Source organism: Podarcis vaucheri (assembly GCF_965113315.1).
Source record: "Podarcis vaucheri genome assembly, chromosome: 10".
Lineage (NCBI taxonomy): Eukaryota > Metazoa > Chordata > Lepidosauria > Squamata > Lacertidae > Podarcis > Podarcis vaucheri.
The window spans coordinates 56,067,905-56,084,415 of record NC_138748.1 but is presented as its reverse complement, the minus strand read 5'-3'; the positions used below and the strand labels follow the sequence as shown (position 1 = coordinate 56,084,415).

Here is a 16,511-nt window from a genome sequence, read left to right as displayed (position 1 = left end):
TTTAAAGTAGCAAAAAATATCAGGGACAGTAAAAACCATCTGTAAACTCTGTTATTGGAGGGCAGGGATGAGTCCACATGCATATGTTCAAGGGCGAATGTTAATGGACTCAAGTTTTAAATATGTACAACAGACCTCCACAAAGTTGAACACAGCCCATTAGTTACATCTGGCACCCATCAAAAGCTTGATAAGTGCTCCTTGCCTGAGACTGAGAAAGAGGTGGGGGGAGGAGTGTGCCTGTGTCAGTCAAGCACTTCACAGGCAATAATAAGACATGGCTGGTAGGAGGGTTTTCGTATGGTATGCCCAAGACTAAGCAGGTCCCATATGCCATATGGAAACGAATACTGAGTGACAAGATGGAGGAAGAGACAGAACAGAAACTAGTGTTCCCAAACAGCTGCAACTGAAAACTATAAGAACAAGGTTTATGCCATAGGTCAAACTACATATTTCATGGGAGATCCATGAAACATCCCTTTTTACAGACTTAAAATCAGCTGTGCAGGGGTGCATATGCATTTATGAATACAAATTCATTGAATACAAGCTTATGAAATGGGGCTACTGTGCTGATATGGAGAAATACATCTTTCCTCTAAGAACATATCCCCATTTGAAATTCCCTGAAAGCTAACGCCCATATTAGTGGTGAAGTTAGCACATCACTTTAAACCATAGTTATGCTTAAATATGGTTTAAAGGTGAACATGCACTGTGCAGGGAGGAAATCATGGCCACCTTGCTCCTCCCTACCTCCCATGCTACTGGGAGATAAACCATGGTTTGCCTTAGCATTTCCCAGGCTCGTGTCTTGTTTTGCTCCAAACTATGAGCTATGCTCACTGGAAGGACAGATCCTGAAGCTGAGGCTCCAATACTTTGGCCAATTCATGAGAAGAGAAGACTCCCTGGAAAAGACCCTGATGTTGGGAAAGACTGAGGGCACAAGAAGAAGGGGACGACAGAGGACGAGATGGTTGGACAGTGTTGTCAAAGCTACCAGCATGAGTCTGACCAAACTGCAGGAGGCAGTGGAAGACAGGAGTGCCTGGCATGCTCTGGTCCATGGTGTCATGAAGAGTTGGACACGACTAAATGACTAAACAATAACAACAACATGAGCTATAGCCAAGGTTTGTTCCAGGCTTTCAATTATGGTTTAAAGTGATGTGCAAACAAGGCTACTGTGTGCGAGAAAGGAGGGAATCCAGGTACTTTGCTGTCTGGGATTCCTTACATTTTATTTTCCCTCTCCCAAATATTTGGAAGTTCAGGACAGCCACTGCAGGCCTTTATATCTGTGTCAGGTTTCTTTTAGGAAAGCCCTATAGCATTCCACACATAAGCATATCAGCTGCCTGCTGGCATACTTAGGGAGCTCAATGGAGAAGGTATTTACTCCATGCTATGCAAGACAGATATAGCTTGGCCATTCCACTATAAACACAAGGCTACCACTGCAGTAATCTGTTCCCAAGGGCTTTCCTATGGGACTCTTAATGTCCTTGAGAAAGGCACTCTCTTTTTCCATTTGGAAACATGGAAGACTTGGAGAACTTTGAGCTCCTTTCTGAGAGGAGATCTTATGTCGTTCTCCCTTTCTGTCTTACCAGGCCGGGCCGGGTCAGATACATGGCTCTTGGCAAGAAATATCTCATCTAAATTTATCACCCAGTTTTCCACCCAGGCAGCTTAAATGCTCTGGGAAGCTAGGCAATGTGAGGTAATGATTGGGAGAGATTATTTCTTTCTTCGAGCCGCCCGCAAGGCCCACAGACTGCCCGGCTAAATATAAACCTACTTCCATGACCACAAAGTAAGGAAACAAGCTTGCATTCTCTGTGCCTGAAGCAGGTCTCGGGGCCATTTTAAGCATTGCACAGCAACAAACCTGGGTTTGCACTGTGTATGCTATACTTTCAACAAGAAGTTTTAACTCCTTGACCTGTTTATTATCTATATATGTTTTATTTGTCACACTTTTTGCACTGCACAAATATTCTGATTCAAGTTTCACAGTCAGTATACTCAAATATTAAGTTTATATATTAAGTTTATAAACTTTATAAACTTTATTCATTAAATTTGTCTGCTGATGTTCATCCGAAGAGCACCGAATAATGGTTCACAACATAAAAATACAAAATGAAAATACCAAATACATAATAAAGCAAAAGCAAAACAAACCAATAACCCCCTCCCCCTAAATACAGTCGTATCTTGGAAGTCGAACAGAATCCGTTTCGGAAGTCCGTTCAACTTGGAAAATGTTCGAAAACCAAAGTGAGGCTTCTGATTGGCAGCCCATTGGAAGCTGCGGAAGCCCTGTCGGATGTTCGGGTTCCAAAAAAACATTCCCAAACCAGAACAATACTTTCGGGTTTGCGGCATTTGGGAGCCAAAACGTCCGAGTTCCAGGACGTTAGACAACCAAGGTATGACTGTACTTTAAAAATGTACAGGGTTCTTTCAACCCTGCAGGAAGATGACTTAGCAGTCCCAGGCGGTACAGATAAGCCCCAGGCAATCCAACTCCGTCAAGAAGTTGTCATATCTGATTGGCCTGCACTACATGTAATTATGGGATTTCCTTGCTCTGCCTTTTGTGCAACAAGGTGAAGTGTCAAGAGATAGGGGGTTGATTGAACACGACAGCATTTTTTTCATTTTTTCATGGATTTAGAGCAATTATCTATATACCACCTCCCCAAAACTTAAGGCAGCTTCTAACAACAACATCCAAAACAAATGTTAAAACAAAGATCTATATGGGCCAGTTGGCAGGATTACCAAGGAAAGGGAGGAGAGGACTGGAATATCTTTACTGTCACATCTTCTTTCTCTGAACTAGCCTATCCAATTCCTATTTCCATCCCCTGTAATAAAGGTGCCTCCACCCTCAAAAAAACAGACACACACTCAGTTCAAAAGCTATCAACAGTCATACTAATCCAGTACTGCTGTAGCTCCTTATTTGTCCTAAAAAGAAACAGAAACAGAAGATACAGCTGTCTGCCTAATCACCGGTGTGGAAAAGAAGCAGGTCAGTGGGCTGCTTCATCACAGGAGCCCAACCAGCCAGGATAGCTGCACCTGAGGAAATGTGGGGCTGGAAAGGGGCTGCTAAGATCCAGACTAACCCATAAACCTCCTCATTGCTTGTAAGCCTCCTAGGGAGGCAGGAAATGAGGTTATTGTAACTGCTGAGTGCTCCCAGGAAAAGACTCCCTGGAAAACACCCTCAGTTGGGAAAGACTGAGGACACAAAGAGAAGCGGACGACAGTGGATGAGATAGTTGGACAGTGTTCTCGAAGCTACCAACATGAGTTTGACCAAACTGCGGGAGGCAGTGGAAGACAGGAGTGCCTGGCGTGCTCTGGTCCATGGGGTCACAAAGAGTCGGACATGACAAAACAACAAAGGGTGCTATATGGGTTCATTTCTTTCACCCCCTCCCTCCCTCCCTCCCTTTGAAGAGCAGGTCTTCTCTCTTCTGGTAAGATCGAGAAGGAAGGCCAGTCTGTGCCTGAAAAAAGCGAAAGATGGCTGGATGACCACCGAGGGGGTCTGGGACCCTGGGACTGTGACAATCAATAATAATAAATAAAAACTTGAAAAGCAGATCATGTGAAGATCCTTTCGCAAGTTTGCAAGATGAAGATGGGAGTGCCATTTTCCTGCCTCCAACTTACATTTCTGTAAGTAATCTTTCAAACATATGTAAGGTCCCATGTTTTTCAAGAAAATTACTCGTACTGTTTTTAATGCTCTGTCACACACAGCCTGATGCTTCGCCCAATGGACATTAATCAATTTTAACCTCTGTCTCTTCATGTTTCATTCATATTCACACCTGCTTTGACTATTATTTATTTAAGGACTGATCCATCTGAGCACCACATTGGAGCTCGGCTGTGGTAGGAAATCTGGAACAAGGCCACTTTGTGGAATTTTGCAGAGCTTCTAAGATGTTGTCGTACATGGGATCTGGCTGTCCAGAACTACTCTGTTCCATTCCCCCAGGCACAGTGTTGCATCTGGGCAGCAAACAAAGTCCCAAGGGAGTGCCAAAGCAGACAGTATTCCAATGGGCTGGCAGGATCTGAGCCTTCAAGCTGGCCTGTGTGAAATCTGGAATGAAGCCCACTAGACAAAGACTTCAAGGCACTTCCTGCCAGTGATTTCAACCATGGCTCTTCTAGTCTACAGTTAAAAAGCACAGGACTGGGTATGGAAGTCCAAAGGCGATCCTATTATAGTATATTTATAGTAAAAACAAACAAACATTCATTTACTCTTTATCTTATTACATGCCATGCAACCTAAGAAAGTGTAGGTGAGCAGTCACCCCTGCAGGCACTGATCAGCCCTGGCCCTGCTTAGTTTCAGCAATGTGGTGGCCTCATGTCATGGCAGTTCCCTGCTTACTACTTAACATAAGAAAGTCATTCTTATGTGTAGACTAAGACCTCAGTATAAGACAGAAAGACAAGAGGGGTCCAGATGATCTACTCACTATTAGAAATAATGTGTGAGGAGGGTTTCAGGCATCAGACCCTCCAAGTGTTCCTATTTGCCAGGAACAGTCCTGGATTTACATAAATTAATTAATTAATAATAATAATAATAATAATAATAATAATAATAATAATAATAATTTATACCCCACCCATCTGGCTGGGTGAAGCTGCCCCAGTTTCTGATTTCACCCGGCTTTTCCTTATAAAGGTAAAGGGACCCCTGACCATTAGGTCCAGTCATGACCGACTCTGGGGTTGCGGCGCTCATCTCGTTTTATTGGCCAAGGGAGCCAGCGTACAGCTTCCGGGTCATGTGGCCAGCATGACTAAGCCACTTCTGGCGAACCAGAGCAGTGCACGGAAACGCCATTTTCCTTCCCGCCAGAGCGGTACCTATTTATCTACTTGCACTTTGAAGTGCTTTCGAATTCCTAGGTTGGCAGGAGCAGGGACCGAGCAACGGGAGCTCACCCCGTCGCGGGGATTCGAACCGCCGACCTTCTGATTGGCAAGTCCTAGGCTCTGTGGTTTAACCCACAACGCCACCCGTGTCCCTCCGCTTTTCCTTAAGACATCCCTATTTTCATCAGAGAAATGTTGGAGGGCATGAGGAGGTTTAGGGGCTAGTCTTACCTGTGCACACAGTGGGCACAACATCCTGTGTTCAAGGTGTATTGCAGGCATCTCCAAACTCGGCCCTCCAGCAATTCCCATCATCCCTGACCACTGGTCCTGTTAGCTAGGGATGATGGGAGTTGTAGTCCCAAAACAGCTGGAGGGCCAAGTTGGGGGTGCCTGGTGTATTGGAAGGGGCTTCACTTCAAACCAAGTTACATGAACATGGCTATGTTTAGCCACCACTCTACAATGCTGAGTTAAATGCCTGGATAAAGGGCCAGTCACTCACTCTTCAGCCTAACTTATTTCACAGGGTTGGCGTGAGGATAAAAATGGGGAAGAGAACGATAGAAACCACCTCAAACTCCTTGGAGGAAAGGTGGGATATAAATGGAATAAAATAAAAATATATAATAAGTAAGTCTTGATAAAAAAAACCTTCGGGTTGTTCTCACTTTCCAGAGAGAACAAAGCGAGGACAAGTTTTGCCTGGAGCCACTGATTCATAATGCTTGCCAAATAAAATTTAAAAAGCCTCATCCTATTAATTCTGATTCCGCCCCGCCCCCCTGAGTCGCTCCTTCTTAGCTTTCCTGGTAGACCTTGTGTAAATCATCAAAATAAAAACTCCACAAGCACTTTTGCTGTTTATTTAAGAGTGTGGGAAACAAAGCCATGATAAATACCAGGAAGCATGCGGGGGGGGGGGGGAGGACACCAACCACTGTTGTTGTTTTTTTTAATCCCCACCCATTCACATGCCCAGACAACCCTTGCCCTGCACATGCCTCCAGTCTTAGAGTTAAAGCAGCAGTGTAAGTAAAAACCAACCCAATCTATGCCATCCTCCTGCCTGAACTTGCTTGTGGAAATAAATGTGAACCTAACACACATCATCACTCTCCAGAGATGTTCCCAGTCACCTGTGCAGCATGCAAGCACTAATTCATCAAATTCCCCAGAGTCATGGGGTTTACATTTTGTTAAAGGGCCACAAGTGGAGCAGTGACAGGCTTTGGGTTCTCAAATTCCAGCGGCACCCTGTGCAACGCAAAAAATTGGGGAGGAGGATTTCGTGGTCCATTGTACGGCATTTTTGGGCACCCCTTGCAGGACAGTGGCCAGTGCAACAGCACTGGTTGTACTACCCTAAAACTGTCTTTGAGTGGATGGAAATAATATGTCCTGGAAAATATTACACAAGTGGGATTATTATTTTTTTTGCTTTTTTTGCACTCTCATCTACCACAGCAGGCTGTGTGAATGAACTACTGTACTTCCACTTCGTTCACTTTTAGTAGCTACTGGGAGGGTTCTATCCTAATTCAACCTGTACTACAAGGCTGCTGGGTGCAGCTCTGTGCACATTTGCTGGGTGCAACTCAATGAAGCACATTTAAGGCGCCCCGCCCCCTGATGTGAAAGGCCAAAAGTTTTAGTCCGTGTTGGATTTTCTTGAAATTGAAAAAACAACAACCCACGATTTTGTGTGTTTGGAAGGGGACCCTTGCAAAACAGGCACACTAAAATAAAAGAGAGATTGCACAGGGCCACTGCATGTAAGCAATGAAAATGTAAAGTAGCTGTCACAGGCCCATCAAGCAGAAAAGTGTGGTGTGTGTGTGCAAGCACTGCTAGTTGTTGTTTCTTTCTCTGTTTTCCAATGTGTTTCTTACCAATAAAGAATTCGGAATGGCACAAGTAAAATTTTATTCTGAAAGTGTGGTCTAGGAGGAAAAAAAGTTTGAGAACCACTGCCTTAAACTGTATTTACCTTTAGACTGCAAAGAGCGAAATGTCTCTTTGCAACTGAAAGGATTGTGGGAAGTGGGTGAAGAATTGGCCAGAATTTATGAGTTTGCTCAAATTCTAACTACTGACTGTAGAGATTATGGGGGGGTCTACCTCCCCCCCAAACTCATAACAATATACTCTGGGGATATGAGATGATACAGATGAGGACAAAGACCTAGAAAGGAAAAGGCTATCTCTGCCTTTGTGAAACCTGTAAACTATTTTACCTTAGGGTATTGGAAGTGCTAGCAAGTAAGTTCATAAAAACATTTAGTGTTAGCAGTGATTAAGCTCTGCTTCGAGGATGAGAAAGCCCCCAGGGGTCCTTTAGAAGAGTCATTAGCACTCTTTCTGATGTGCTCTTGTTTTCTTCGTAACAGAGTCCACAAACTGACTTACATACTGGGTGTGACTGTATTGTAGGTGAGCTGCCACTATGCTTAAGTTTGGCAATACTCAGAGTGTCACAGGCCAGAGAGAAATATAGCACATACCTTATAAAAAATGCAGGGAAACAAGATGTGGAAAGATGGAAGAGAGCAGGTTTGGACAGGGGCCCTTTTCTTTTCTGTCATTTTGCTGACAACACAGTTTACCCCCAAGGCTCTTTGGATGGGCGCACAACCCTCCGATTGTTTCCTAAGATGTTAATCTGCACAGAAGGAACCTAAAGCACACAAAGGCATGTATTTTGCATGTGGCTTTCCATATCCCTTTCACATTGAAATGTTTCCCTTCCCCTGTATTACAATCATGGTTAAAGCTAATCAGGGCTTGCCCCTAACCATGGTTTGTAAACCCACATTGATCCTTGGTTTTGATGGCTACAAAGACAATCCTAGATTGCTTTCGCCATATTCACACTGATGCTGATGTAAATAATGATTAAAATAAATCTTAGACAGTATGGGGGACTTTATGTTCAAGCAGGGAGAGAACATTGAAGCTAGAACCTTTGCAACCATGGTGTGTCCCATTATGTCCCTACACAGTAACTACATGGAAAGCACTTCTGCATAGGCAACAACAGGCAATATCTATTGGTTGCCATGTGTGACAAAAGCATATGCACTAATTTTATTTTGTTGCAGAAAAACTGATGGGCTGTATTTTTCCTGCTAATCAACATGTAGTGAGGTACCCAAACTCATAACCATCACACGTGACAATCTAATTGCAGATTACACAACAGTTCTTCAGTTTCCATGAAGAAATTTGGAGTGGCCCCAAGTCTCCAATCATTAAGACAAAAGTTGTACAGAGATGTTTGGCATTTTTCAATTAGGCCCAAATTAGTCACTCTTTGGATGAGTCAGGGGATCTAGTGACTCCTGCCTTAGGAAAGACAGCCTGGGTTCAAATGCCAGGTTGCCCACTCCATCCCCATTCCTGAAACATGCAAATAATATTACCTGTTTGACAGGATTGAGCACAAGCCAAGTGATTATTGCAAATCATTCTGAGCACTGACAGTCGTGCAGATGAAATTCCTCAGATTTGTCAGGGAGACATACATTTTTGCTCAATGCAGGTTGCAGGTGTGCTTTTTAAATGCAAATATAACTGTAATATAACATATGAGAAGAGCTTCTTGTTTTTGACCAAATTCATTTCAGGCTCCTCAAAATACTCCTCAGACGGCAGTATCTGATGTGTTTAATGGGTGGAGGTAGCAATTCTTTCAGGCTTCTTACACTTGCATTAAGAGTTTGAACTTTTCCATATGTATACAAACAGTCCAACCTTCTCCAGCAGAAGTGCTGAGTCATCCAGGACCAAGCATAGGAGGAAGGTGTAGCTACACAAGACTCATTAAGGCAAGTTCTCACAAGCAAATAGATCTGAAGAAAGATATTTGAGATAGCAATCTTAAACTGAAAAATCAAATAGGGAATTTGGCAGATAAACACAGCTCTTTTTAAAAAAAATCCCAGCCTTTCGATTGCAATTGATTCAGCAGGCTTTACATGCCCTCTTGCACCCGGGCTGTAGGCAGTTCTCATGCTCCCCAAACCTGGCATAGAGACCCATCTTTTCTCACTGGGGAACAGATGCCTGCTCCCTTGCCAGTATTTCCTAGTGGCAAACCCAATTTTAAAATATGGAATATTTATTTTTATTATTACAATAAGAAGATACTGGCTGGATACTGGTCTTGTGCATATGAGTCACAACTTCGCCTCTCCCTTGGGCCTTCTGTGTTTGCTAGAGGTCTGGCACATTTGGTAGCCAGGTGGAAGAATGGAATTTTGGTTCTGATATTCATGGACCAATGAAACAGTTTATCAATTCATAATGGGATCCTTCCCCTTATTCCATAATGTTAAATGTGAAGCAGTAATGAGTTGACCCCATTGCAGATGCTGCAGAACACTTACAAAAGCCATTAGAAGCAAATATTTCAGTCTTTTGGTGTTTGTGTGAGTGGAAGTAGGAATGCCATAGTAGAATATAATCCAGAGTGTCGCAGGAACCCCCCCATCATTCATTTTGTACAAACCTGACACACACACACACACTCACACACTACATACGCTACGCTTCTGTTATAAATTCATAGAAAATCAACCATACATCGGATCTGCACCGTTCCACTTTTATTTTACTCCATGTAGGAAGGACTACAAAATGGGGAAGGTTTGATACAGGGCAGCCACAATCCCTTGAGCATATCAACACATACACAGGAGCCCTGCCCAGTTGCTATGCCAACCCTGATGGTCCTAGACAGAAGACCATCAAGGTCACAAAGAACTTGCATATGGGAGTGGATTCAGCACAGACTGGAACAAAGGACAATGATCAGCTCTTCCCTCTGGGGGCAGGAAACTGCAAACTCCCCTTTGTCACCTGGAAAGTACTCATGGGGAGGGGGGAAAGGAGGAACCAGCCAGGTGACAAGATACTCAGGTTACCTCCACAACTCCTCCCTCAACCCCTCCTTTTTGTGATGTAGTTGTGATGTAGTCTTAGGGGTGTAGTTTGGGGGATTAGTAACTAATAAAAGTTGGGGTCTTCTTTTGTTCTGGGCTTCCATTTTGCTTCATCTTGTTGTGGATGGGAGTCCTGTCACCACAGTTTCCAATAAAGACCAAGCCTACAGGCTGCTCTTTTGCTCCAAATTGTCCTGGTTGGTGTCTTTGTTTTTTGCCCAAGGGAGCCCTCGGATTCCTCCGTTAACAGGAGTAAAAAATCCAGAGTAATGCTGTGAACGCTAGCACCAAGCTTTTTTTGAGGGGGGGGGGAGCCTGCTGGGATCCCACGCATCCCATGTGCCATAAGTACGTTCCAGAGAAACTTAAACAGTGAGTGTTCTGTTGCAAACAGAGATGGAAATAATGATCTATAGACTGACTTCCAGCTCTGGAAAATTACTGGAGAAAAATCTACCTTTGGGATGCAGAACAACAAACGCAGAAGGAGGCTATTGCATCAGCAAAGGCAATGTTATAAATGCTGGCTGTTACCCAATTATGTGTTGTCACTAGGTTTTCCACCTGGGAGACTATAAAGAAAGATTTAACAAAAATAAAGGAGAATGAATAAAACGCTGGAAGAACTCCACTCCTAACATCCTCTGTCTCCTTCAGCCTGAGACCAGCTCTTTTTAGCAGAAAACAAACATAGAGCATGCCTGTACCTGTAGAAGGTGGAAATTTTACTGAGTTATAAAATAAAAAGTATTTATTTTTCATTACTACAACTCAAAATAGATTTTTTTATTGGTAGTAGGGTAGCACTGGCAGTCTCAAAGTTTACCTCTACAAGCCACTAAAAAAAACCCCCTCTCAATCATAAACTAAACACACAAGTTAATTTTCCTCTAGTTTTTGTCAAGTACCTATTGCAATTTAAAAGTGTACATTTCCCAAAATATATTTTGGTTGTAATTTTCTTTAAGCCATCATGGTTTGCCCTTATATAACCCTAATAGAGCTTGAAATACTAATCCTCGAACCCATTCTCACCAAGGCACAATCAGTGCAGTATTCAAATGTTTGGAGAACCTCAATCTCCTTCACCTTCTTTTTTGGATTAGATAATTGGTAATACGTTTCTCACTTGCTACTGAGCTACAGTTCGCTGCTAACCTTTGATGTAAATGCAACAAGGTTATCTGCTGCCACACAATGTGAATATGTAAATAAATACAGCACACACTCTTCTTATGCCACAACCAACAGTATAATCTCATGGATTTTGATTTTGGATTTGATATCCTGCTTGATCACAACCCTAAGGAGTCTCAAAGCGACTCACAATCTCCTTTCCCTTCCTCAGGATGCGTCAGGATGAGAACTTGGTTCACCAGATTACGAGTCCACCGTTCTTAACCACTGTACCTCACTGGCTCTCGTCTTAACTGGTAGACAAGCTGACAGCTGTGCAAAAAACGTAAAATTTTTACAATTGCCAAAAGGGTAGCTGGTAGCACCTTTTTGCAAATTTATTACCAGTTTAGGCTTTTGTGGACTACAGTCTGCTTTATCAGATGCAAAAGGGTTAATTGTGTCCACCAGTTTCCCCCCATTGTAAGAGAACTTTATCAAGCAACACTGAATGAAAGGTACATGGTTCATGATTTGAATTACTGGTTTATGAAACATATTGTGACCAATTCACATATTAATCCACATTCAGTCAACCCATTTTTGCAATGTGGCGTTGGCCTACGATATAAATACATTGTGAACCATTCATTAGAGCAATTCAGTATCTGACGTTTCAACTCAGGATCACTGAGCTCTCATCCATATTGTTGTTTAATGTGGACAAAAGGCTTCCTGTACCTCCATTAATTCTCCACTGTCCATACAATGTTCTTTTCCAAATCTCTGCCTTCCCACATTTCCCCCTCCCTCAATCCAGATGGTCCTACCCTCTCCTTTCCAGAGTATCCCTGGTATGAGAAAATCCAGACTGAAGGAAGGGAAAGTGTAAGAATGCAATGATTTGGAGGAGAACATCTAACAGAGAATTACCATACTTTTCCATGTATAAGACTATGGTTTTTTTACTCTAAAATAATGTTCAAAATCCGGGCTCATCTTATACACGGATAGTATCTCCCCCCATTTTCTTAAATTGGAGTCCCCAAAAATAGGGGGTGTCTTATACATGGGGGCATCTTATAGACAGAAAAATGTGGTAATGGAAGGAAGGCCCACATTAAATAACAGTATGGACAAGCTCCAATTAAGCCACCACCATTTTTTCTTCCTCTTCATGAAAAAACCCAGGAAAACATTAGGATCCACCTTAGGCCATCTGACTAAGTCTAAAGGATGATGAATTTACATTATAACCAGATTTCTAGCAAGCTGGTTTTGGCAGATAGTCTGAAGTGCACTGGAGGCAGCAGAATCTATCAAATTTATGGTGCCCTCTTTATGGCCTTCAGACAACCTTGTTTCAATGGAGAAAATAAATTTGTCCGGGTTCAGCTGCGCAGAACAATCCTACACATAATTAGTTGTCCAGAAATAAGTCCCACTGTGTCCAATGGGCTTACTCCCTAGTGTTTTACGATAGTAGCTTTGCTATTTTTAAAAGGGTTGCAATGCATGAAAAGGGATGGCTGTGTGAAAGGATGAAGCAACTTTTAAAACACACACACACACACACACGTTACTTTGTATTAATGTAACGTTTTTATATGTAACTGTATTTTTGCAATACTTTCTCTCTAAGCTCTCTGTTGCTGCTTCGGTTTTCTGTGCAACTCTCATACTGTTAATATATTCAGCGGCATAGAAATGAAATAACCAAACATGAATCAATCAACTATATTCTGTCAGATTTGAGTACACCCACATTTCTGGATGTGCATGTGAGAAAAAGAGAGAGGTGCAAATTACCATCTATTTCCCCCTACTTTGGAGATAGGATGCTCCCATTTCAATTCCAGCTGTAAGTACCGTATTTTTCGCTCTATAACACGCACCAGACCATAACACGCACATAGTTTTTAGAGGAGGAAAACAAGGGAAAAAAATATTCTAAACGAAATAGTGGATATATGATTTTTGTGGTTCATGCTGTGGCCACAGACATGTGATCTGACAGTGAGTTTGGAGTAGAGTAGCCCAATGCAAAAATCCTGAGGATCCATGTGGATCCATGCTTTGTAACCACGGAGGAGGGAAGGATGGGGAACCATGGATCCTCTGCTCACGACTGCAGCAGATCCCCCCCGCCACCTGCAGGCATTCGCTCCATAACACGCACAGACATTTCCCCTTACTTTCTAGGAGGAAAAAAGTGAGTGTTATGGTGCAAAAAATACGGTAAATCCTTCTAGTTGTCCTGAGTGGTGTGGGACGTTTGAAATCGTAATCACCATCCCTGCATGCTTTGCTATATCCTATGGCTAAACTGTCAACACGTGCCTCTTCCGGACCTACTAATTTCACACTGCCTGATGAGAAAGGATTCATCTCTTGTCTTCACTTGGCAGGTTTTAATTACAGCCCCTTTCTGGAGGAAGGCTTAGCCTTAGCCAAAGGTACATTTGGCTCCCAAGAAGAGAACTCCAACCTTGGGCAGAGTCAAAACGTTTTTGGCTACAGTTCTCCATGTCTTCGATGTGTCTTTAATTGCATGCTCTCTAGCCATGATTTCTAGGCAGCTTCTTTGGAGAAAGATTCACCAAAGGTGCATTTTAACCCCAAGGATATCTTTAAATTTACAGCGCAATCCTACACATGTTCTACTCAGGAGTCCTGCTGAATTCAAAGGGGTTTACTCCCAGATAAGTGGGCATAGGGTTTTCAGCCTTAATTTTGCAAGTCCTGTCCAAATGGGTTAGTCCGGGGACTAAAGGCAATGTTCCAGCACATATAATAAAGCTAGTATTTACATACTTACTGAGCTCAGTATTTTACATACATTGGCTGTGTACACACTCCTATTTACTCTGCATCCAACGCTTGTTTGGGAAGCGGTGTGCACACGGCATTAGCCACAATCCATATCTATCCTGCTACCAATGCTGTCATTTCTTAGAAAAATAACAAGCTGGGTCAAAACTGAGGAAATGAACAACTTAGCTGCATTTTTAGCCAGTAATGTGAACACAGCCTTTGCCTCAACCCTTACAAGAACTCTATAGGACTGGTCTGTACTATTAACACACTATTACAGATACTGAGGGCAGCGGTCGAGAGATAGTGGCTTGGTTAAGACGTCCAGAGCTTAACCCTAACCCTTAGACTGAGTAAGACCAGTGGTCCATCGAGTTCAGTACTGTCCACACTGCCTGGCAGCGGCTCTCCAGGGTTGCAGGCAGAGGACAGTCCCAGCCCTGTTGGAGGAATGAACCTGGGACCTTCTGCATCCAAAGCCTGAGCATGGATAGCTCAGTTGGTTAGAGTGTGGCACTGATAATGCCAAGGTTGCAGGTTCGATCCCAGTATGGGACAGCTGCATTGGAGGGTTGGACTAGATGATCCTCAGGGTCCCTTCCAACGCTATGATTCTATGAAAGTAGATACTCTAACACTGACCATGGACCTTCCCCTACGGCTATTCCTTATGGTCAGAGGCATACCTTGGCTCCCTTGGCAAGGACCTGGATGGTGCCCTCCCATCCCTTGCGCCTTTGGCATGGAGATGTATTGGCACCCCCTGCCCCCAGACCATGGACCAGAAACTCAAAAAGTTTGCTTTTTGTTGCCTTTCACACCCCCAGTGGCTTCCTCCAAGGCCCAAAGAAGTGGAGGAGTAGCCCAGGGAGCACACGGGAGAAGAGGCGCTATGCGGCCAACCCTTAAGAACGCCTCTGCTTATGGTTTTTCTCTCTGGCTAGAAGAGCAGTAGGATGGACTCCCTTTCCATTGAGTCAGGGAGCGTGAAGGACTCCATCTCTGGAATGAGCACTCCAGGTAGCCAGCCATTTCTGCCTGGGATAACAACTGAGGTGCGCTTCCCTCCTGATCCTCTCATCCTATCAGTGGCGTAGCGTGGGGGGTGCAGGGGGGCCGGTCACACCAGGCGCAACATCTGGGGGTTAGGGTTAGGGGGGGCAAATCCACGGGTTAGGGGGCGCAAATTACTTGCCCTGCCCCGGGTGCTGACAACCCACGCTACGCCACTGCATCCTATGAGTCTAGGCCTTTAGGTTCTAGGTCAGGAAACTTCTCAGCCCTTAACCAACTCACTAACAGCAACTCTGGCGCGTGCAGGATATCTGCCTCAGAGTGAGCAGCATTGTGAGGTCGGCAGAAGCTGCGCGGTCTGCCTTGCTCCCCCACGCTCACCTGTCTCCCTCTGCGCCCCATCAGACCTGACACTGTGGCTCTGTTCTAAAAGAAATGGATGGAAGCACTTGAGTCCGAATCTGCTTGGGAAGCCGCGTTCCCTTCTCCCTAATCCCCAGTGGAACCCCCGAGCCCCAGGAGCGGGATAAGGCTCTCCGCACACGCTCAGAGACACTCTCGCCTCGGTTACGCCCGCCTGTTTCCTAAGATCTTTAAACTCGGCTGAAGTCTTCGCGTGGGAATCCTAAGCCCCAACGACCCCCTTTCCACTCACTGCGGTTCAAGGGGTGTCCCCCGCCGTCGGCCAAGACCACCAGCTCCAGGTAGGCTGCGCACAGCGCCACGGCCAGCACCCCGAAGACCAGCACCAGGCGGAACCTCCTCCTCAGCACCTTGCCCAGCTGCGACGGGCGGCTCTTCATCCCGCCTCAGGCGAAGCCGCCGGGGAAGACCATGCTGCTGCTCCCGCCGCCGCCGCTTCTCGTTCCGCCGCCTCCCCGCGGCCGGGCGGGAACAGCGTCGCCGGAGTGGCCTCGCCTCACACCGCCGCGGGGCCGCCCAAATTCAACTTCTGCTGCTGCTGCCGTCGTCGCCCCTCCCTCGCTAGGTCCGGTTGCGGCGAGGGGGACGGACTACTACGGGGCTGGTCCTGCTCCCTCAGCAGCCCGGACGGTAAGGTCCCCGGCGGCGCCGCGAGAGCCTCTCCGCCCTGTGACGCGCCGCCTTCCCTGAGCCCAGGAGCCACCTTCTTCTCAGTGCCTTCCTTCGCGCTTCTCCTTCGGGTGGCCGGTCCAGGCCCTTCCCGCGCGCTCTGTCTCCCCACAGTCACCTCTTCAGTCCCCTCGTCCCACCTTTCTTCGCCCTCCTTTCCAGGCACTGAGCCCGCTTGTCTTCTCCCTTTTCATTCACACTCTCTCTCTTTCCCCGCAAACGCAACACCCACACCCGCTGTCTCTCCCGGGAGGAGGGACCTCCGAGGGCAGCCCGCGCGTCTCCTCCTCTGGTTACAGAGGCTCTTCTTTCCCTTCCTGCACCTGTCCGCCCCAGCCGACCCAACCCACCGGCTGAGGGGAACGAGATTCCTTCGTGCCAATCTCTGGCTGAGGACGCGCCATATCCCTTGAAAGCAGTAAATCGAACCAAACCCAAACACGGATCCGGTTGTATCCAACCAGCTAAGTCCTACTCGGAGTTGACTCATGGACATCATTGGACCTAAAAGTTGGACACAACCACTGATTTCAGTCAGTCTTCTCTAAGGAGGATTTAGTCGTCTACAAGTCAACTTCTTGAATGCACGTGATCAAAACAAAA

General features: G+C 45.2%; 1 protein-coding gene across 1 annotated transcript in view; it reads right to left on the bottom strand.

The window, feature by feature from the left end:
• The window catches only part of B4GALNT3 (beta-1,4-N-acetyl-galactosaminyltransferase 3), a 78,368-nt gene extending 61,857 nt beyond the window's left edge, over positions 1 to 16,511 (bottom strand). Inside the window, exon 1 of the mRNA XM_082240431.1 lies at positions 15,472 to 16,511. Within this exon, the coding sequence (XP_082096557.1) occupies positions 15,472 to 15,619 (148 nt within the window). The 5' untranslated portion in view covers positions 15,620 to 16,511. The remainder of the gene's footprint in view (positions 1 to 15,471) is intronic.